The sequence below is a fragment of the Struthio camelus genome, chromosome 6 (assembly GCF_040807025.1).
Source record: "Struthio camelus isolate bStrCam1 chromosome 6, bStrCam1.hap1, whole genome shotgun sequence".
In the NCBI taxonomy this organism is placed as follows: Eukaryota; Metazoa; Chordata; class Aves; order Struthioniformes; family Struthionidae; genus Struthio; species Struthio camelus.
The window spans coordinates 2,549,883-2,572,127 of record NC_090947.1 but is presented as its reverse complement, the minus strand read 5'-3'; the positions used below and the strand labels follow the sequence as shown (position 1 = coordinate 2,572,127).

Genomic DNA, 22,245 nt, shown 5'->3' with positions numbered 1-22,245 from the left:
GACTCCATTTGCATTTGCTTTGAGGAGGGAGAAAAAGTAGAAACGGAGATGTGAGAGCCATGCACGTAAAATGGCGTGAAAAGAATATTACTGAAACTGCAAACCTGTGCACTCAAGCTAGGAAATGGGAGTAGCTAAGTTTCCCATGCAAGTCTGTCTTGCTTCCTTTTTTTTTTTTTTTGCATGCTTTTTGATATGATTTTTAGTCATCACATGCTATTTCTTTTACAAGACTTCAAACTTGGTACAGGGGAGAAGTGAAAACGAGGCTGCTCTTTGCTGGAGCACTCCCTCATTTGTTGCAGAAGTTGGAGGACACATAAGGAGGAGGAAGAGGAGGAAAAGGAGCCTTAGGGCTAAGGCTGTTTCATGTTGTCCCAGGGAACTGGCTTTTACTTTCCTGTCCCAGAGCTGCTGAGCTGTTCCATTAAGCCAGTGTGCAACTGCAAGGTTACGGTATCGCTCGTTTTCTGAATGCCTTTTTTGGGCTATCTGGTCCACATTGTACAGAAGCGGGGCTCCTTGCTCTAAAGGTGTACTTGAGCGTCCAAAATGTAAGGCATTAAAATCAACATATCAGATTGGAACACCAAATGTGGCACCTGCTTTGACCATAAGCTCTGCTCCGGCTCCTTATTTGAGGAAATGGAAGCAGTAGCTCCCCTCCTGCTGTTGACTCCTTGTGAAGACAGATATGTTAATATTTGCAAAGCACTTGTGTACTCCAGTGATGAACACACTACCAAAACACATGTAGAAATCAACAGCTCTTTCTCCTGAACCACTGTGTTTGGTACACTGAAAAAGACTCTGGATAAGATACCGAACGACTGCTTGTTAATTGAGCTCTGCGCAACCTTTGATCTGCGTGAGACGTGTGTCCTAAAAGAATAACTACCAACCAGTCTTGCAGCCTTGAAAAGAAAAGCTGTCTGTTAACACAGACGCAGAATAAAACTGATCTGAAATGTCACAAATAAGATGCTTATACTTCTTACTTTTTTCAGTGTTTAACATTCAAACCTCGCGAATGTTCTTTTACCATAGTTGGAGAGGATTTGATAGGGGTGGGGAGGGGAACGGGACTGTTATTTTACTGTAAGATAAGTATATGCAGCAATCCCAGCATCCTTTCGTCTTCAGCAATTATGATTTCCGTGCAGACTTCAGTCTCTTTTAAGATGCAAATCTTAGTCTTTTATGTGTGAGAGATGAACAGTGATTTGCTCGTGGTTCTCTGCGGTGCTCTGAGTTAGCATTCGGAAGGGTATTTCTGTCTTGAGAGTGTTCTGGCAACCTTTTGGAATCAGATAAAATAACTCCACGTGACAGTGATATCTTAGTGGACTTCAGTTATTTCTGAGTTAAAAGGACGAGCTTTTCAATTGAAGTAGCGATTCCCTCTCTAAACAGAATTATGCAAGTGAATTTCTGTAAATCCTGTGCCAGAATAATACTCAGCTTTTTACCTTTCTATAGGGAAGATGAGTGTTCTGGCTTTAATCCACTGAATGTATAATGCAAGGAAACTTAATAGGACAGTTAATCTTTCTTTTAGTCCTGAGTTGTACTTTTAAGCAGATTAACACTGGAGCTGCTGTGGTCAAATTATGGTTGTTCTGAGTAAAAGCCATTTTTAGCACTCTCTGGAAAGAGAGGTGTTTCTTCTGCAGCGGCAACATATATATGCCAGACTACAGTGCCTTGACTTGTCTGTGGTGCAGCAGTGTTGGGTGGATATGTTTTATTAACACTAGAATATAACCTTGCTATTTCCTGATTTTTTTTCCCCTTTTTGGAACACATTAACTGTTTAGCCTTAAATGAGTCCTGAAGTAGCATTTAATATATAACATTTAATTTGCAATATTGGAAAAATACGGTATTTTAGATTGTATTGCCCAACACTTAGATAGAGCTATTACACTTTGAACGGTTTAAGGGAAGCCTGTTGTGGCATAATCTTTTCTCATTTATTAGTCACAACACCTTCCTTTCTTTTTTTCATCCTTTGCTTTGTCTGATAAAGTAGGAGAATTCTTTCATCTTCTGCAAAAATGCCAGAGTTCTTAGGTGGCTTGCGGAGCCCAAACATAATATTGGGTGTAATAAGTATTGAAAAGATCTCCTGAAAAACTCATTCATTATTCCCATACGTCTCTCGCTCGGCGGAATATGAAATGCACTTCAGCAGAATGCGAGAAGGTTGGACTTCCTGTGTGTGTATTTCTTTGCCCCAGTGATTGCATAAATGATATTGAGTAGTTTTGCCAGAAGCTGTGCTTCCATGGGATGTTTATTGCTGGAGATCTGGCAGTATGTCAATATGTACCTGATATAATCAGGTCCATAATTCCACTTATTTGGGAGAGAGGAGAAAGGAAACAGCTTCTGATGATTGCTGGGTGTTGTCTTCTCGCTTCCCCTCCTTTCCCCCTCCGGGCAGTCGGCGTTCTTTGATTCACTGCAGTTCAGTTGTTCCCTCTCATCACGGCCCAGAGGCGAGCACTTCCTTGGCCCTTCCAGCAGGTAGTCTGCTTCAGATGGTTATTTTTTTTCCTGCTGTCTAATCACTTCAGGAATAAAAAGAGATTTTTCTAGGCTTCATCTCCTGCACAATGTGCTGCCAACTCACTATGTGGCATATGCCCAGCTCTGCCTCTCTCCGTCATTCCTTACCGTCTCTTGTTTCTCTTTGGCCTATAAAAGTTAAAAATTACAAATTCCCACTCTGTATGGGGTACCTCACGTGGCAAGAACCATACTGTTTAGCCAGGAGAGCGGGGCTTGCATTACCATTTCTGAGTGATTACTTCAAGCCCTCAGCAATATGTTTTCTTCTTCAAAGGCTTGTCCACATACCTACTCCCCTGTGGACGTAGTCTGCCTTATGTCTTCCAGCTCATAGTTTCCTTTCCCTTGAGCAACCCAGATAACATACCTGCTCGACAGTACATTCCTCCTGCTTGTCAATTGCTAGCCACTTCCTTAACTCAGGACAGGCATTTTGTTGGCTGGCTGTCTCAGGATGCTTTTGAGCTAAGCCTTTATCTTCTCTTTATCCCCTATGTTTTCTCGTTTTCACCAGAGCTGTCTCCCCAGCTGTCCAAAGTTCCTGTCCTCTTTCCTCCCTATGTTTCACCTCTTTCTTCCCTGAGTTTATCCTTCCTGATCTCCAGAGGAAGGAAAGTGAGGTTTCCACTTGATTCTACACAGTGGGGCACAGTCATGACTGTGCAAAACTCAGCTTTTCTCCCTTGCCCCCTGGCTTTTCTCCTCCTCAGGTGAGTGGGCTGTTCTATGCCAGCTCTTGTGTCTCCCACAGTGCTGTTCAAGGGGGAAGAGGAGACTGCATGGCTGACCTTAGCAGCATAAGGAAGGCGGATGCTGGCTGGGTCCAAGCTGGTGTGTTCTTCTCTTTCACCCTGTTCACCCAAAACAAAGGGAAGTTACTCCACCTAGCAAGGCTTGCTCTACATTTCCCCTGATGGTTCTCAACAATAGTGCTATCTTTTCCACCTTCCAGCACACTTATCTGCACGAGGTTTTGACCAGATGTACTTATCTGGCCAAGTGGAATGGGCTTTTGGCATGTTATCAAGCAGGATTTCTTTGAGCTTCCACTACCTGTAGGTAACTCTTGGGTGAATTGTATAGAAGCATGATGATCTATCCATCGGTTTGAAGGTGAGTGTGGCTGTGATTTCGGCCTCCTGTCTCTGTCCTTTGTATAGTCAGTCAGTCCAGCCATCCTGAAGTTTCTGAAGGGCATGATTGAGGTATTCCTTCCAGCAGAGGTGCCCTTTCTCAGAAGACTTTTACTGATGTTGTATTTGAAAGCAGTCCACTCAGAGATTCGAACCTGTAGCAGCTTTTTCCCTGGTTTGGGTAACCATTTATATGATGATCAGTGCTACAGAAATGGCACAGCCCTGTGTTGGACTCGTACAATGGAAGAGATCTTGAGAGTCGTTCTAACTCAAGTTTTACCCAAAGCCATGACCAAATTTCATCTCTGTCAGTCGTAGACAGCTGAGATGTTCTATCGTATTTATTGTTGAAGGATCCTTGTCCTTTAATTATACAGGACCAGAAATTTCCTCTATAACTGCTTTTTTTCTTCAGGGAAGGGTTCAAAAGTGCACAATTTCCTCAGAGTTGGTCTGTCCAGATAAGAAGCTTTGCTATATGTTCTTATGGAAGTTCTTAAGCTCTTCATCTGCTTCCAGAGGAGCTCTTCAGCTGCTGTTTAGGACCAGGCAGGTCTCTGTGAAACTTGCTTTCCAAAGAAAAAAAAATGCATTCGTTGTGTCCTTGTGGGAACTTCTCAAGCGTTTTTCCATTGGAGACTTGTGATTACTCTGTGATTACGTTATGAGAGGTGGTAGAAAGTCAGCCTTGTACTGCCCTGTGAGGGTTTCTCTGTTCATTTCAGGGCAGCTAGTTGTTTAAAAAAAGCTATGCAAAGCAGTTTCAAAAAAGGTAAGATATTAAGAGCGCTCTCCCACGTTTGTAGCCTGTTTAGCAGTATCTGTGGACTTCCCAGTGTCCTAAGAATATATCACTACAGAGAAGGTATCAGTAGACAGAATATGGTCCCTTTCAGATTTCAAATGAGCTGGAATTTTAGTAGCAAAGAAATACAACAATTAATTCTTTGGATTTCTTTTATTGGGACCTGATGTTGCCATGATTTTTTTCCCCATTCTTTGTATTCAGAGGAGGTAGATAAGGTATCTGGCCTGGTGATACCCAGTCTTTTAATAATGCTTGTAAATCGAGATGTATAGTTTCTTTTACACTGAAACAGCTGTCCAAGGCTTGAGAGGCAGTGTTCTTAACAATGTTTTATGGTGGCAGTATGTGATGGCTAGAGGAGACTGTATGTGAAAATAGAGGAATAACCTCATTGCAAAGGATGCTAGAGAGTTAATTCAGGTAAGGATAAGTTGTTTATGGTGCATTGAATAACTGTTTATTATTTCAGATATATTTTTAAGCATTTTAAATGCTATCTTAACTTTATAGCCAGTCCCTTCCATTTACATTACTTTTTTTTTTCTTAAACTATTAGCTTCGTTTTAACACAAGTACATAAAATGCCAAAAACAAGCTTTTCAGAGAGCGTTAATGGATCTGGGATGCACATGCTTATGTAGTATATGGAGTATGTTCATAACAAATACATACTTTGCAAAATTTTACTTCAAGGAGAATAGACTGCAGCAGCTAGGACAAATGGCATGCCAAGAGATTCAGTTCACATTGGGAGAGCAACCTAAATGGTTGAAATGTCCTTGTCATTGGTCACTTGATCTTTCAGCCTTCGTTGTAGCATTTTACACGTTTTTCATTTAATTCCTTACATTTTTATGGAGTTGGAATAATTTACATCTTACAGGTAATTGCATTGCTTCTCATTTCCATTAGATTTGAGAATGACATTGTAAGTTATTTTCCAAGCAATTATTCATCTTGTGTAGTTCATAAGCTCAAAAAGTATCAAGTTCAAAGCTTGAGACCTGCAATCTAAGCAGAAAAAAAAAATAGAAGGTGTTTTTTGTTGATTTAATTATCTTTAAAACACATTTTATTCACCAAGCCTGAGTGCTTTAGGTTAAAGTAGCTTGATTATCCAGTGTGTATTACAAGCAATGAAATGGGGGTAGGCAGGAAAGGGAACCTCACAAAGGTCCTTGAGAAGCTTTGATGAGCATTAAGGGACAAAACTGTTGGCTGTTGTCACTAAGAGGGGTGGGCTGTACTGGGGGGGTCACGTGAACCCCACAGGGTTTTTTTCTTGAGCTTCTAGGCTAGATTTTGCCCTTCCTTGCATACTGCTTCTCTTAGCTAAGAGTCCAGACATCCAAAACTTGATAATGCACAAAGTGCTGGAAAGATGTTGCGCAGCTTTCTGGTTCTCATGATGTTTGGATATTAAAAGAGACTTTGAACCCCATTTATCAGAGATTGTCTGCTCCAGTTATGAGCAATCCCTTGCTGTCCTTGGTGCATTACTTGGAGGAATTAATACTTAATATGGCCTTTGCATTGCATAGCTTTACTTAAGTTATATCACAGAGCCTTTCTTCCTAAGTGTAGGGGAAAAGTGTTAGTTTCAAGTTTAAGCCACTCTTCTTCAGGGAGCAAGTTACTTATGCGTAGTCGCTCCTTCTGCATATGTTCAATGAATGTGTTTTGATTTAGCTTTATTAGATTTAAAATCAATGCTGCTTTCATACCAATAACCTAATCCGTATTAAAGCCTTACCCTGACAACTTTCAAAGTTCAGCAGTTTTCTTTATAAGCCTGTGAAACGAGCTTTCCTCTTTTAAGGAGAGGAGAACTGATTTATTTACCTGCGATGGATTTAAAAACAGTTCACAGATTTCTTTGCCCCAAATAAAAATCACTAGCAGGCTGAGACTTAAGAACTGTGAATTTTATCTTGCTGCTGAAGTTTCAAAAGTTTGAGCCTGTGTGAATTACAGTGAAAATTATATTGTTCCCTTCATTTTAGCAGCTGCTTTCAAATAAATTGATTTCCAGAGGAGTTCACTCCCTCTAGTTCAGAAAGTCTGGTTAGAATGACTCTCTTACTTCTTGTTGTTTGTTTTTGTACAGGTGCTGTAAGTTTAATGTCCTCAATTTCCTCTGAACTAAACTATTAAGAGTACAAACGGCAAAGGTGTCTTTACCTTTGTCTCATTGATGTCTCATTTTATAAGATATAATTTACTGAGTAATTCAAAAAGAAGTTGGGCAAACAAGAAAGCATAAACCCCTTAGAGGGTTGGTGTGTCATTTTCTGTTTCTGGATTTTAATTGCCAAATGTAGTGATCGATCTTATGCTTCTCCTTTGTGGATTTGTGAATGGAGTAGCATCCGTAGGTGTGTAGGCGTAAAAGATTCTACTTTCTTTAGGGGCAAATCAAGTGCATCATTACTTGGGACGCAGATTTTCTATGATAGTCCTGATAGGATGTCAGTCTATGATAGGATGTCAAGGTTGACCTGCTCTTTCTCTTGCGCTGTTGTTTTAGATGTGGTTTGTAAGATATGAGCTATATATCACAAGTTTTGCGTTCATGAAGCTGACTCTTTGAGGGGAACACAGTCAACTTTAACTCTAATGGGTTACACTTTTTCAGTTAACCTGTTGGTTGTTTTCAGATGATAGCAAAACCCAATGAGCCAGCTCGCCAGCATGAAAGCCACCCTGAGGAGACAGAAGAAGAGTTACGGGAACACCAAGCCCTTCTGGAGGAGCCATACAGCGACAGAGCCACAAGCCAGAAGGAGGCCTCAGGGCTGGCCAACATGGTGCAAGTGAAGCAGGAACCCATTGAGAGTGATGAAGAGGAAGCAGAGCCACAGCAGGAGCTGGAGCCTGGGCAGAGGCAGGCCGAACAGGAGCTGCTCTTCCGTCAGGTGAGCTCTCAAAACATAGGCAGAGCAGGCTGGCGCTGTGCTCACCCAGGGGGGCTGCTGACACTCTCTCTGCTCTCCCATGACAAAGATTAAGGATATTGCCGTGGGCACAACAATACCGGCGAACTGGGAAAACTGCAGTGGCTAGAAGTGTACCGTGTGCCCCAGGGATGAAGTTGAGGAGTGTAGCAGGATACTGAGTGATGGGATGCAGTCTAAGTACTGCTATGGTGAATTAAAATCAAGAAGATGGGTGTCTGTGAGGTGAGAGAGCGTTTGAGCTGCTAGGAGTAACCTCTGCAATCCCCGTTAGGTAGCTGTACAAAAATATGGCTGCAACTGACCCAAATATTTAAGTCTAGTAAGTTCAAAATAGTTCAAGATTTTCACAGACTTTGAATGGTAGATTGTAATCATCATGTAGGACTGAGCCATCCATGTATAGGTAGAAAGTGGGACACTTAGCACTAAACTAATTTCATGCATGCACTCATGCTTGCACCCATGTAACTAAGGATAGTAGCATGTGGTCTGTGCAGATGACTAGACTTGATATTTGTAAATGTGCTATTAACGCGCTCTGACGCAGGGTGAGGGGCAACAAAGCTTTGTGCCGCTGGTTTACAGAGTAAATCCCTGCATTATCAGAGTGACTGTTTGGGACTTGGTTCTCTGTCATTGCCTAATACCACTCGAACAGTGAGAAGCTAGGGGAGCCAGCTCTTGAGGGTTTGCTACATAAAGAAATCTTCAGCAAACGTCAGTGCTGTCCTCCCATGGAGTCACCTCCTCACTCCAAAGTCACAGGGAGGGGAATCTGGATCACCTATGCAAAACGTAGTCTATGTGTTTGTAGTCACAGAACCACTTTCTGTTTGTTTCTTTAGGAAGCCAAAATATGTCCTTGACCACTAAGGTTACCCTTAGCTGAGAATTTTATTTTAGTCTGATTTTTGTTGAAACCAATTAACTGCTCCAAAGAACAGCTGGGTGGCAAGTTTTGTTGAAAGGAGATTCTCCCTTCAGAACTGCAGATCCCAGAGGTCTCAGGTATGCTGGCCTTTGTGGGTTAAAAAAAAAAAAAAAAAAAAAAAAGCAGAGGCAGGTACATCACAAGTAATAAATCCAATACAGGGGTAGTGTTGCGTGATCTCCCTAGTTACGTGTCTGTCTCCCAAAAGCAGTCTGTCATTGTAGCAGTCATGCAAGAGAGAAGGTATCAATTCCCTTAAGGTATCACTGCTCTGCTCATATTTGCAGTCCTTAAAACTGAGCCTCTGGCTATCTAGAGCCTTGTATAACCCCTGGATGGGATATACAGCTAGGAACAGGTAGCTGTGTCAATGCCAGCATGTACCTCTCTGAGCAAATGCACAGCCCTTGGCTAGGGAAAGCAGACTTGTGCCAAATTTGCAGTTGCAATGTCTGCGAATTAGGCGTAAAGTGGTTGCCCTGTGTGACAATTTGCGTCTAGCTGCTCCCTGGCACCTCCCTGGCACTGCAGAGTCGACTCGCGTGTCCCACATGAACATCGCGGGCTACTGCTCAGAGAATATATTTTCAGTTCCTAGGTCTTAGTGTTATCTTCATAACAGTGCTGCCTCAGAAGATCAAGGCCGTTGCCAGTGATGCTTAAGCAAGGCATTATTTCTTTGATTTATAAAATCACATCTGGGCACTGTAGCCTTATTTAAAAAAAAATAGAAAGAAACAAAACTTAGCATGCTGCTGCTGATGGACGGCAGTGAAATCATTCTTCCGAATAGGCAGCCTCCCTCCCTAGTCCTGAACGCGCAGCCCTACCTGAGCAGTCTTTAAAAGAAGTATTTCCTTTAGCAATTACTTTGTCTCAGAGAGGAGAGTGATTAAATAGAAGGAATGGGAACCGTGTCAGGGTGTAGTTTGAATGTGGTAAACTGGACCAGCCGTGCCTTCTGATGAGGAGCCTGCCCAGCTGATGCCATGGCTATGCAGAGAACCAGCTCAGCTGAAAAGGCTCTCCTTCCTGGTCCAGTTCAGCAGGACCAATTCCCTAACCTGGTGCATTGCACTGCTAAATACATCAGTGCGGTGGTAGGGGTGGCACAGGAGTAGAAATCAGTGGCCAGAGCAGGGGGAAGACGAGACTGCTTCTTCTAATGACATAGTCTAGTCGTCATATACTAGCCTCAGGGTTGAGGTTTGACCATGCTGTCATGCTACTTTCCTAACTTCAGTCTAGGAATGCACACATCTGTGCTGCATATGTATGCTTGTGCTTGCGTGTCAGATAAATGAGTCAAAGCCAGGAAACGTAATGTTTAAAAATCCTTTAAAAACATTTTATGAAGGCACCATATAGGCTTTCAGCAGCTACCCCCTTCTCTTCCCCACAGCAAGCCCTTCTGTTGGAGCAGCAACGCATTCACCAGCTGAGAAACTACCAGGCGTCGCTGGAGGCAGCTGGCATGCCGGTCTCTTTTGGAGGGCATCGACCTCTGTCCCGTGCACAGTCCTCGCCTGCCTCGGCCACCTTCCCTATGTCCGTACAGGACCCACCCACTAAGCCAAGGTTCACAACAGGTAACGTTTTAGGCCACTGGACACTGAATTGATGGGGCTTTGGTGACTGCTTTGCCTTATCCTTTTTTTTTTACTTTCAGAAAGCAGGCAGTGACTGTACAGAAGTGGCATTAGAGAGATCACTCTCCTCTTTTAGGTGGAAAGGTGTACTCTGGTGGGAAAGCTTACTTTTCAGCCCTGCTCTAGCCCTGTGTCCATACAAGGCCATCTGTTTGGAGTCTGAATCTCAGCTACGGTTGTAGGCTCCATAACGTCCTGTGGTCTCTCAGGATAAGATTCGATCATTTTATATGCTGTTGCCCTTCTTTTCCTTTCCCCAGAGGGTCGAACACCCTTTAGCCTAGCCAGAAAAGTGTCTGCAAAATCAATAGAGATGTAGCGTAGTACTTAAGTATGTTCCTCCAGAAAAATAGAAGGCGAGTCATATGCTATGACAAGGCTGATTTGGAGGCGAGGAGAGCAGAGGAGCAGAGCCCAGTGTTATTGAAAAAGGACACCATGCCAAATGGTCCTGGGACACCTAATGCTACCAGGACCTGCAGTATCTATTGACTGTGTTTTCCACGTCTTCTGTGGTCCCTGCGCAATTTCATAACATAAGTTATCGGTTTGGACTCTGTGCCAGATCACTCCTTTCCGTAACACAGCGTCCACTAAGGAAAGTCCGTTTCTGCAGCTTACCAAAAAATAAAAAAAGAGAGAGAGAGAAAGAAGGCTAGTATCCCTGGCATAGTGTAATGCATCAGAAAGGTGAGATGAATTGATGATTTCAAGTTGTCAGTGTGCAGAAACAGAGTGAAGAGTGTTTTCTTAGCTGTTCTGTCTTCATCTCAAATTTGTGACTACAATTCTGCATTCGTCTAGTGCAATGCACAAGTGGAAGGAAGGTGTTAATCTCCTCACAAAGTTAAAGGCGAAGAATAATTGTTCTTCTCAAACCAATGAAGGCTTGTGAGCAACTTTTTTCTTCCCAAAAATCCTTTCTGTCTGTTCAGTAGCTTTTGTAACAGGTAAAAGTTAATTGCTTGCAATTTTTCAAGTCCTATGTTAGGGCATTAAGCAGACTTTTTTTAGCGTTCACTGCTGTTCTAGTCCTTTCTTCCTCACATGTCAAACTCTATTTTATGAATGAACATTTTGCCATATGGTGTGCACCCTGGGGAGAGGAGAAGGAAAAAAAAAAGAAGAAAAAATAGTTACCTTAAATAAGGGCAGTTCATGATTTTGTTTTCCTTTGATTTATCCATTTAATCTTACTTCAACCCATACTTTTTGCATCATAAAATGAGCACTGTGGGTTGGGTTTGTTCACAGACTTTGATGGTATGGTAGGAATGATATGTTACCTATGACTTTTTTCTTCAGCTGTTGGGTCCAGAGTGGGAAGCACATGCAAGCAGCTTTCTAAAAGCCCAAGTGGTGTCTTATTTTTTGAAATTTAGCCCTTCATGTTTGTATTTGTTGCTAATAGTTAAATCTAGAATTTTGGTTGACCTGAATTTCTAATATGACCAGTTGCAGCACTGGAAGTAACAAGGTTATTCTAGAGTTTGGCTTTTGCCAAGGATACAGAGAAGGGTACAGAGCCCCTGACTCACAATCAAACCAGATGAAACTTGAGCATATGATACACTTAGCCCCAAATCTTGATGCTTTGAAAACAAGTAAGGAAGCCTGGCCCTACTTTAAGAGATTATTCATTCCTTTTCTTTCTTCCCTTCTCCTCCTCTGGTATTTAAGTTGTCTTGTCAATCTTGCGCAAGACTTTGGACATACAATAGTATTTCCTACCAGAGAGTATATGTTTTAGTCAAATATGTGCCTCTGAATTTCATTAAAAATTATATAAGAATACAGTAGTAAGATTTTGAAAAGTGTACTGCTTTGAAAAGACACTTAAAAATTTATGATTTATTTTCTTTGGCAGTAGGGTAAAAAAAGTGACTTAAAATAAAAAGCAGAAAATCACATTGCTTTTATACAGTACTGGACATTTACTTAATCCATGTCAGTGTTATGAAGAATGCTTAGTGTCTTTCACCTGTTAAATATCCTTTTCACAGCATTTACCCATGTTAAGTCTCAAAGGCTTGATTTTCCATTGATTTTCCATTGTGCAGTCCTTTGCATTTATGCTACGTGAATGGAGAAGGAAAGAGGCAATAAAATTCTGTCAAGGGAGGAAGTGTTGTTTGGCATTCACTAACTCTGGTACAAACTCAGGGCATGAAGTGAGACACCAGTTGCCAGATTCATGGAAACTGGATGCAAGAAAATTTTCAGGAAAGATGATTATTTTCCCTTTGTTTTTCTTTATGCTTGAACAAATAGTCCATTTAAATCCCTCTCCACACTCAAGCCATGAAACCTCTGTGTTTGCTTCCCTTTTCCCTTCTCCGAGAGAAGTCATTCAGACAAGCTTAGTTGCTGTATTTCCCACATGCGTTCCTACCAGGGGGAAGGAAGGAGTACTTTAATCAGCTGACACCATTTCCTTGTGGTAGACAGAAAAAAAGGGCCTAACATGGTTGGCCCTCAAGCATAGGAAGGAAAGCCAGGCGTTTCAGATGGGGAGCATGTGTGCACGGGTTAGATTGATTCCGTTTTCTTGAATTTGTCTACTGTGTATCAAAGATACTGTGTTTTTGGAGGTGGATGCTAAGCCTTAATCACTGGGACTGAACTATTCTTTGACAGACAGGAAATTAAAGTCCTCGTTATTTTTCAAAGCAAGCAGTGCTGAAGTGTGTTAGGCTTCTTTTTCACTAGGAAAATCAGTCCGTCTGAGAAGTGTCTGCCTTTGAGACTGATTCTACCATAATTATGTGCTCTGGATTTCATAGACATTAAGATTTGAATTGCCATGATCTTTTTGTAAGAGGATTGGAGAAAGAACCCCGTTCAGTGGCCCTAATGAAGCAAACAAAGATGACTCTAGACACAAGTATGGCTCCTCTAAGATCAGTTATTGTCCAATAGACAGAGGAATTCTTCATCTTTTTTTTTGTTTAGAATGTTGTACAGAAAATCCCATTGTTTTCTCTGAATGGAGTTAGGACCAGACGGCTTGAAATCCTGTTGTTTTATGTATAATTTATTCTCCCGTCTCTGCCAGTGACCAGTACTTGCGACTTCAAAGGTATATGAAAAGAACACCATAAGACACCTCTCAAACATAATGTGCATTAGCACACATGAAAGTGAAAACAAAGTGTCCTTCCTGACTTCTTCAAGGCAATCAGTTTTATGTCCTGAAGCATGACACCTAATTTTCCTTCATACTAGCATATAAAAGGAAGCTAGTCCTTGAACTTGCCCTCGGTAGCGAAGTAGCCCTCTTTGACTTTAATGAATACTTCTGCATGTACTGTTCCACACACTTGAATAAGACTTCTCAGGTTAGGCCATTAATTTGCATAGCTCCAATTATCTAGTCTCTGATCTCCTGTAAAAATGGTTCCACAAATTATTCTGATGTTCTGCATTAAAGTATTTTTCATTTATGATGAAGGCATTTATTCTCTGCTGTGTAGAGCAATATAATTATCTGAACCTCAAATCATATGTTTGTTCTGCCAAGAAAAGCGAGTCGGTTTTGCTTTAGTGCTGACCTTCAAAAATGATTTTTCTCATGTCTTAAGGAGTATTGCTTCCAGCACCACTTAATTTAACTCGTAATGGCCAATGCAGTTTAGTATTTTAAGCTTAAATTGTCAAGCTTTACTTTGTGTGTGTCTTAACATTTGAGTGTCCCCAACTGCAGGAAGGAACTTGGAACAGTTCCATTCTTTCCAGTGGTTTAATTTAAAAAAGAAAAAAAAGGAGTGATACGTGATTACAATGCAGAAAAACTTCATTGGGCCACTGCTGTTATCACTGAATCATTGGGAAAGGACAAAGCTTATATATAACTCAACCAAATTACTTAATCCCCGTTGTACTCCCCATTAACATAGCCAAGAGGGATGTGTAGGCATCCTACCACCACTTTTTCTGAAATTTTTTTTTAACCCCTTAGGGCCCTCTCTGCCCCCAAGTGTGTGACCATGAGTCACAACACCAGAGTGTTGTAAGGATGTAAATTGTACAAGTTTCGGATGGGAACGCGTCAGTCTAAGCAAATGTCATGGAAGTCTGTACACCAGACATTACTGTCAGATAACCACTTCGTACCACCTTTTATACAAATCTTTTAGGGAGATTTTCTGTGTTCTGTGTTTCATGGCTCTTCTGGCTCATTTAGCGTCTTTCTACCTAACTGGAACAGTCTTGGAATGAGGTTCAAATATCAAAATAAAAATGCCCTTAAAAGTGCAGCTCTCTTAGCAGGTCATCTTACCTGACACGAGCTAAATTATCTCAACTGCCTAGTTCTGAGCTGAAACCGAAAGCCCTCCAGAAAACCTGGGAGATAACTGGCAAATCTGGTGCACCATAGGATGACAAGGGAACAACTGAAGAATGAAAAGTCAATAAAAAAGGCTAGTTTTTAATTTGCACTTACCTTTGGTTGATTTGTGTTGACTTCTACCCTACCACCTCTAGTGTTGCCCAGATACAAAATAGGGAACAAGATAAAGGTTTTAAACAAGGTAGGCGTGACTTTACCTCTGTATATAAGGTTACATCATGGTAGTTACTATTTAAAGCTGAAGACTTGGGGAAAACACCTTTTGAGAAGAAACTTACAACAAGGATTCAGATCTGACTATTTTAATGAGCTGAGACCCCTTCCAGCTTTGCAATGGGATCAGTATAATTTACTGTTAAGTTGTGTCCAGCTTCCAGGTATCAAAAACAATTGTCAGAGCAACAGGATTAAGCATCATCTGGGAATATGGGAGGCAAGCAAGAAAAGACTGTTTAAAAAGCACTTATTAAGTGCCTGAGAAATACTTGATTTTTGCTCAGACTCATGAAGGCATGATATGAGCTAGCCTACTCTTTATCTCCAGGTTTGTACGTCATTTGCAAATAAGGTGCAGGTTCTTGTTGCTGTCTCCCCTATATTATATCTAGCTTTTCCTATCTCCATTAGTTGTGAATTCTCCGATGCACTTTGTCCGTCCTCTCATATGGCATGCTCTTCCATTGCCATTTTCTTTGGCCATCACCAGAATGCCTCGCATCTTTTTAAGTCTTTGGTCGCAGGCTTCTTTGTATGCTGTGCTGACTGCTAGAATGACTTGCTTTCTTTTTTTTTTTTCCGGTTGCTCTTTAGTGAGATGTGTGACCAGTTTTAGCAAGAATGTCTCCAATTAAAGATTTCACAGTAGGGCTCTCGTTTTGTTGTTCACCTTTAAAAAAGCTGAGTAATGATAAGCATAATGTGTTAATTCACACTGTGCTGCAGGACAAGCTCTCTGCCAAGTCGGTGAATGTGTGAATCCTCACTGCCCTTCAAGGGTGCAGTCCTCAAGGGTGCGCTGAAGCCAGTAACAGAAAGAGCCAAGATTGCACCCAGACTGGTCAGCAGCTGCCTAATAACTGACTTATCTCTTGTACTTGTTTTTGTTTAGAATTGAGAGTTAGTGTTGAGTGTGAGTATATACATTTTAAAATAGAGTATATATACACATGCACCTTTTTGCATTAATCCTGTAGCATGTAGTTGTAGTCCCCATAGAAGTCTGGAAGCTGGAGAAGATGGAATCACTTTCCTCTGTTTAGGCACCGCAATTTAGCTGACCTAGTACCTAGTGCAGTCGCACATGATCTAGAAAATAATCTACATGGGGACTTTGGGGTACTTCGGGACTTTTGTCAAACCAAGAAAATGCATGAAGTCCCCTCTAGAACGGTTTCCTTAAACAAATAAATTAACCTTGGAGGGAAAACGTGCATAAGCAAAGAAAATCACAGACTTTGCACTCATTTAAAAGCACTTGAACTTAAAAGAGCATTGACAGAAAATCTAGGGGAGTTTTCATGGGCAGCTCTCCTTACCATTGGGCTACAGCTTCTTCTCAGATGGCACTTATAGTGCTTGATTCAGCCCAGCAGCTTCTCATAAAGTTTGCTGTGAATCAAACATGGGGGTCCTTTACAGAGCTTTATAATACAGTCTTATATAACTGAACTTTGGCTAACCCAGACCAATTAACCAAGACTCTGTTCTCTTCCTAGAACTCAGCATGTTTTTTTTTCTTCCTTTGCACTCACCTACAGCAAAATGAGGAGCTGCCAGACACCTTCCCTAAGGGCTGACTAGCTGAAAGTGTCAGTGCAGGAGTTTGCTGCACAAGAGAAAGCCAAGTTTTTCAGTGGGAGAGCATGCCTACACTCAGGCAAAAGGTGTGATTCCAGTTTAAGTCAAACTAGCTAGCTTGGGTGCATGCAGCAGCACAGAGCTCAGCTCCAGGCTGCCTGCCATGTATCTTCTCAGAGTCTTTTTTTTTTTAAAGGGGCCTCTTTGAACTCCATGCAGTTGCAAATTGTGCTATTTACCAGTGCTTGAACTGCTTGCATGAAAGCCAGCTCAGGTAAGCTGTGCAAGCTCTATTCACACCTTCAGCTGCAGCATAGGTATGCTCTGGGGGAGCAGAGAGCAACAGTATCAGTTAATGTAGACCCTTTAAAGCTGGGATCTGGGAAAACCTTCTGCATTCACTACAAATTCAAAAGCTTTGGGTTCTCTTCAAGACCTTTGATTGGTGACTTTATATTGTGTTTTCAGACAGACATTTCTCGCAAGAAACCTTTTTCCTGGAACTCCTCATTTGCCCTTTTCTCTGGAGCTTTTGACTGAAGGGAAGGGTAAATTAAAGCGTTTTACTGCATCTCTTTTGCTCAGGTCTTTTGTCGCTAAGACTGCATAGCTGTGGAGAAACTGCTGTTTGCATTCAGTGGAATATTGGCTATGAAATCCCAGCTCCTATTCCAAAAATGTACCCGGGCAACTCTGGAACATGAATCAAAGTCTCCTACGCTGTTGTCATGCCATAAATACTTGGTAACACAGGAGGATTTAGCTGCCTGACTCCCACGTTAAAGTCAAACCACACTGCTAAATACCTACATATAGTGCTAAATAATTATACTCAAGTGTGTGCTAATAGACTTAATTAGTACGTTGTCAAATAATGCTGATGCGAAGACTTCAGCACCAACTATTTTATGAAACACAGTGCCTTCTAACGACTTATTCCTTCTGGGTTTTAATCCCAAACCCTAGAGCCACTTTAGCAGCATTTATAAAAGTACTCAGTGGAAAAGTTGTAACAGTCAATCCCTTTTTAGATCACTTTCTTACACTTGCATGTCTCTACTCATACTCACGCTTTCATTTGTCACCTCCTGTTGTCAACCTTATAACTACACCCTGCAGCGATGTTGGTGACTAATTTCTTTTCCATATCCGTTGAGAATTTCTAACGGAAGGAATCATCGCAGGTTTGGTTCCGTTTCAGAGAAGCTACCTGCATCGTTTCCAGGATTTTTATTTCTTAGAGGTCTATGGCTACTGGTAAAATCATGCTACCTTTGTCTGCAAGTGTTCTGTTGAATATAAAGCGCTGTAGTCAAAAACGAGAGGGTTTTTTTTTTTCTTTTCCCACCCCATGTATCTGGCAAAATAGTTTCTTTCCCTGAGAGCAATTTTGTACCCTCTGCTGCAGGCCTTGTGTACGACACCTTGATGCTGAAACATCAGTGTACCTGTGGAAACACAAACAGCCACCCAGAACATGCAGGGAGAATCCAGAGCATCTGGTCCCGGCTCCAGGAGACAGGTCTCCGCAGCAAGTGTGAGGTAATAAAAATACTGGCAAAGAGGGGAGATGAGCTGGTTGGTCTGAAAGAAAGAGAATAAAGCGACTTTGTCAGGCTGATCCTTCTGCCAGATTGTATGTAGCGCGTTTCTCGAGAGCCTGATCCCTGGTTTGGAAGCTAGCATGTCTACCAAACCTGCTGCTTGGATGGCTCATTGCTACCTGGATGGGCAAACTTTACGCTGTGTTCCAGTTTTAGATTTTTACAGCTCCAGCTGCAGGCAGCATTTTGCCATATGTGACTTCAATTTAATCCATGACTATATGACTATTTCTGCCTGTGTGTTTTTTTCTGCCAGGAAGACTTTTCTGGCGATCCGATTTCATTGCATCGTGATGACTGTTACAAACACAAATTTCGTAAAATTCTGGAAAGTGTTCTTGTCTGGTGTGGATTTCACTGTTTGCAATGAAGTTGCTCATGTAATTTTTCAGTCCTATTGCCAGTCAATTGAAAGTCCTTACCAAGGGCTGATTTTTGGAACAACAAAAGATAAGAGCAGAATATGGAATAAAACAGGTTATTTCATTTCTCTTCAACCGTAACAAGAGATGCGGCCAATCAATAAGTTTGTATTTCTGTTATTTAATAACAGCAGAATTTTTAATTTTTTTTTTTTTAATACTCTTTTAAAAGTAACTGAAATGAACCTATTGTAAAAAGAATGAGGATGGGAGGGTGTAACTAAACACTATTCCATCAAAACAGATTAAATTAATTTTGTTGGGCATGTATGTTTTAGGAGCAAGGCAAGCTAAGAGGAAAGTTTAGATACTAAAACAAACATTAACGATTGATAATAAACTTTAATAGTGATAGTTATTAATAACTAATAGTAGTATTAATGATGGTAATGATTAATTGATAGTCTTTGTTTCTCAGTCCTCTGAGCGTCTAAGAAGACTGAATCATACTATATGTGTGAGTTATGTCAGAATCTGGCTAGATATTTTCTGAGCAATCGGAAAATCTATCCACGTGGTGGCAGCATTGCCATTAGCTAAAGTTCTCCTGTCATATCCTTATTTATCGCTGAAGAGAGCAAGGAAGAATTTTAGACCTATTTGTGTCTGCAAAGACCCATTTAATTGAGTTCTGGGGTTATTCTGACCAAAAAAAAAAAAAAATTGCTATTATCTAGCTCCTCCAGAAGCAGTAATTAAATCATAGAACGCTAATTGCTTCCTCAGTCTCCTAAATTTCTGTTACAGATGTTCTTCTCCAATGTGTGAAGTTCTTCGTTGTTTGAGTCCAAGCAATTGTTGTTCTGTTGCAAAAGTAATTGTTTCCTTAATTGGATGTTTTACATTTCTCTCACATCAATTCTTGGAGTTGTTCTTGACATTCACCTGATTTCCACCATGTTTCCCTTCTGAACACTGGTGAAATTCAACCGTATCTTGATCCTATTTCTGAAAACCATAAATACGCAATGGTAGCTTCCTGCCTCAACTCCTGCGTTTCCTTTTCTGGTGCCTTTCTTAAATGTGTGACCCGCCGTTTCAGGATAACCAGGCACTCTCATGACGCTTGCTTCCTTACTCTGGTCAGCTTTTCTGTTCCTTTATCTCTACTTTTCCCTCTCATGTCCAAATCTGTGTTAAAGTTTTCTTCTTTATTGTAAGCCCCTTCTCCTGGGCTTGCTGGGCACAACCTTTCCCTCTTTCTCCATCTCCCTTCCAACTCCTCATGTCACTCCTTTGTGCTCGACAAGCTTTTTTTCCTGGCTCCACTGACATTTGTTCCCTTTCTGGTGTACTGCACCTGTGTGATTTAATGCATGTTTTAAAGTCGATTTTTTTCACGTTCTTTCTGAGGATCCCACGATCCCGCTGCTGGAACCTGTCTCTCACTGAGCAGAAAGGAGAGCAAGATGCAACACAGGTTTCCTTTGGCAAAGCCTCACTTTGCGTCAGGTGCCCCTGCGTGGCAAAGGGGATGAATTTTAGATGTGAGCGATCCGTGACCCTAGCTTGGAGTGTGTGCGTGAGCTGTTGGAAGCGCTCGGGAAGATGGACGTTTTTGCATTACCACAAGGATAGGAATGCTGCAGATTTCACAAGCAGAAAGCTTCATTCAGTGGGACGTATTCTATGATACAATTGATCTCAAAGGAATTTTGGAACCTGGCCTAATAATTATTACTACTTTTTTTTTTTTGTTAAATCCCTGGTGCCTATGCAGAAAGGCCTGTTAAGCACAGAACGTACCATTCCCTCCGCTCCCCCTGCTCCTCCCCCCCCAATTTACTCTTTGCACGTGTGACGTGTAAAGCTTTACAAGAGCTGTTTACATGATAATGGCAACACTTAATACTGATGCAGCTGGTTCTCTGTGTACATTTTTTCATGAATTATAGCTGCTCAATCTGCATAGCAGCACTCTGAAAGAGGTGGATATTTGAAGAATTAATAGTAGGTCTGCTATGTCTGCAGCAAGTTAGACCTGCATGACAGCAATCAGAACTTTTGCTAGTTTGCATGTTTTATTTTTTGCTGAGCTCCTGCTTTATCCTAGGTTATTTTTTTAGCTGGCATTGCTGACTGATGCATTTGGGCACGCTCTTTTTTATCTTCACCATTGCAGATGTATTGCCCTATGCCTCAGACAGTGCGCAAGCTCTGGGATCTGATGTGAAAATTGTTTGTCGTTATGTAGTTAATCCATTTATTACAACTCGTATTTGTAAAAGGAGAGTTTAAACTTTGATATTTCCTTATCCTCATGTTTCACTTTGCTTCCTTAACAGTCCTTTGCTGTGGTCTGTGTGGGTAGGTTAATTCTGTCGTTTATAAGTATTTGCTAGACACTGATAAAAACACAGTGCCCTGCTCAGTACATAGTCACGTACGTGCTGTGCGGGATAGACAAGACTCAGTTGGACCCCTGAGCTCTTCCAGAAAGAGCAGAACCGCTCTTTCTGCTGTTAGGCAGCAGAAATGCAACCATCGCGGGTTAGAGTTAAATTGCAACTCTGCTTTCAATGCAAGCACAAACAGTCCTAAGAGTGTCTGTGAACTGGCAGTTTTCACTTGGGGTTTGTGTTGCATGAATGCCCCAAGCCAGAAACAGGCTGGCAGATAAATATTTTATCATGCGCGCAAAAAAATACTTGCTTTGAAATTTCGGAAATTAACCCAGTAAAAAGCCATTTTCGTCAGGCAACCGAGAGGCTCCTGCACAGCCTGCCAAGTGCTCTGTTCCTACTGCTTCCCTTGGAGGCAATAGAACTGATCTAGAAGGGGCGCGAGTATTTTTAGAACAGAAAAAACACATCGCTTCACCCCTCCCCTGCCCTGTTTTTCAGCCGTGAAACAGATATATGTATTTGCTGAAGTCATCCAAAACTGTTTAACATCCAGCTGAGGGGGAAACGTGTGCCAGATTTGCCATGTGATGGGTAAGAGTTTGACAGAGTTACCCAAGTTTAAAGATGACCCGCTAGAGTCAAAGCAGTTGGCCAAACTTAATGACAGCTGTGCTTTAGAGCGTTGCTTGTTTAATTAAGTGGGCTGTATAAAGCATGGCGGTCTGGTGTATACTCAGAACTTAAAAGCAACAATTATACTAGCTGAGGCAACCTCAATACAAGACTCTTTCCCCTAAACAAAAACCTGGCAATCACCGTACAGAATAATCCTCGCAGCCTGCAGCCGGCGCGTGGGGAAATTGATAGTTTTTGCTATGTGTTGAAAAGGGAGTCGAATCCTGGGACTGCTAGGGCAGGTTTGGGAAGAGTAAGCTCCTGAACCAGGGTTCGTCTCCAAGCGTGTCTTGGCAGCAGCGCTGTGTCGTTTTGAAGTACGAGGACCGTGAGCGCACGCCCCGGGGGTTCGTTGCAGCCGTGGAGGAACGACGTGAAGAGCAGGCGCGGGACCGGGCCGTCCCCAGCGGGGAAGGTGTGCACAGGTTCCCTCACGGGTCGTTTTGTGCAGGGCTGATTGATTGGCGTGCAGAATCAGTCCCTGCTCCAGCTTGGTAGGGCCACTGTGCAGTGGTTGGCACTGCAGCCAGGAGGTCTCCAGAGAGCAGCTCCGTACCGAAGATCTTTGGCGGACAAGCACTGAGATGCTTCTCCCGCCAGTGGCTGTGGTGACGGTGAGGCCTGGGAAACTGGAGTCTCGGGAAAGAAGCTCTGTAACGATTTCTGTGACTTTTTGTGGCTTGGGGCAGGGCCACAGCTGGGACGAGGCCTTGCTCACCGTCTCTCAAGATTCATAGCCTCTCCTGTTAGAACATCACAGGGAGAAAAGGGTGCGTAAAATGCAAACTGAGAGTAGTGTTTTTTGTTGTGGTGCAAAATGAAGAAGAAAAGCTACAAGAAAGTAGCTGAAGCATACAGAAGGAAGTAAGTGTATAAAGCAGCGGGAGAGGAGAGGTGGTGCGCTGTTGGGAAGGTCAGGTTTCGTGCAGGAGACACGAAGGAAACGGGAGAAGGAGCCAATTAGTTCATCAGGGGTTGAGAAGCCAACTCCTTCGT

At 42.0% G+C, this 22,245-nt stretch overlaps 1 protein-coding gene across 17 annotated transcripts in view; it reads left to right on the top strand.

Annotated features, from left to right (window-relative positions):
* Positions 1–22,245, top strand: part of HDAC4 (histone deacetylase 4) — a 293,162-nt gene that overhangs the window by 220,347 nt on the left and 50,570 nt on the right. For all 17 annotated transcript variants that reach the window (XM_068947757.1, XM_068947754.1, XM_068947760.1 and 14 more), the window contains 3 exons: positions 7,176–7,433; positions 9,809–9,995; positions 17,612–17,745. In XM_068947757.1, coding sequence (XP_068803858.1) covers positions 7,176–7,433; positions 9,809–9,995; positions 17,612–17,745 — 579 coding nt within the window. The remainder of the gene's footprint in view (positions 1–7,175; positions 7,434–9,808; positions 9,996–17,611; positions 17,746–22,245) is intronic.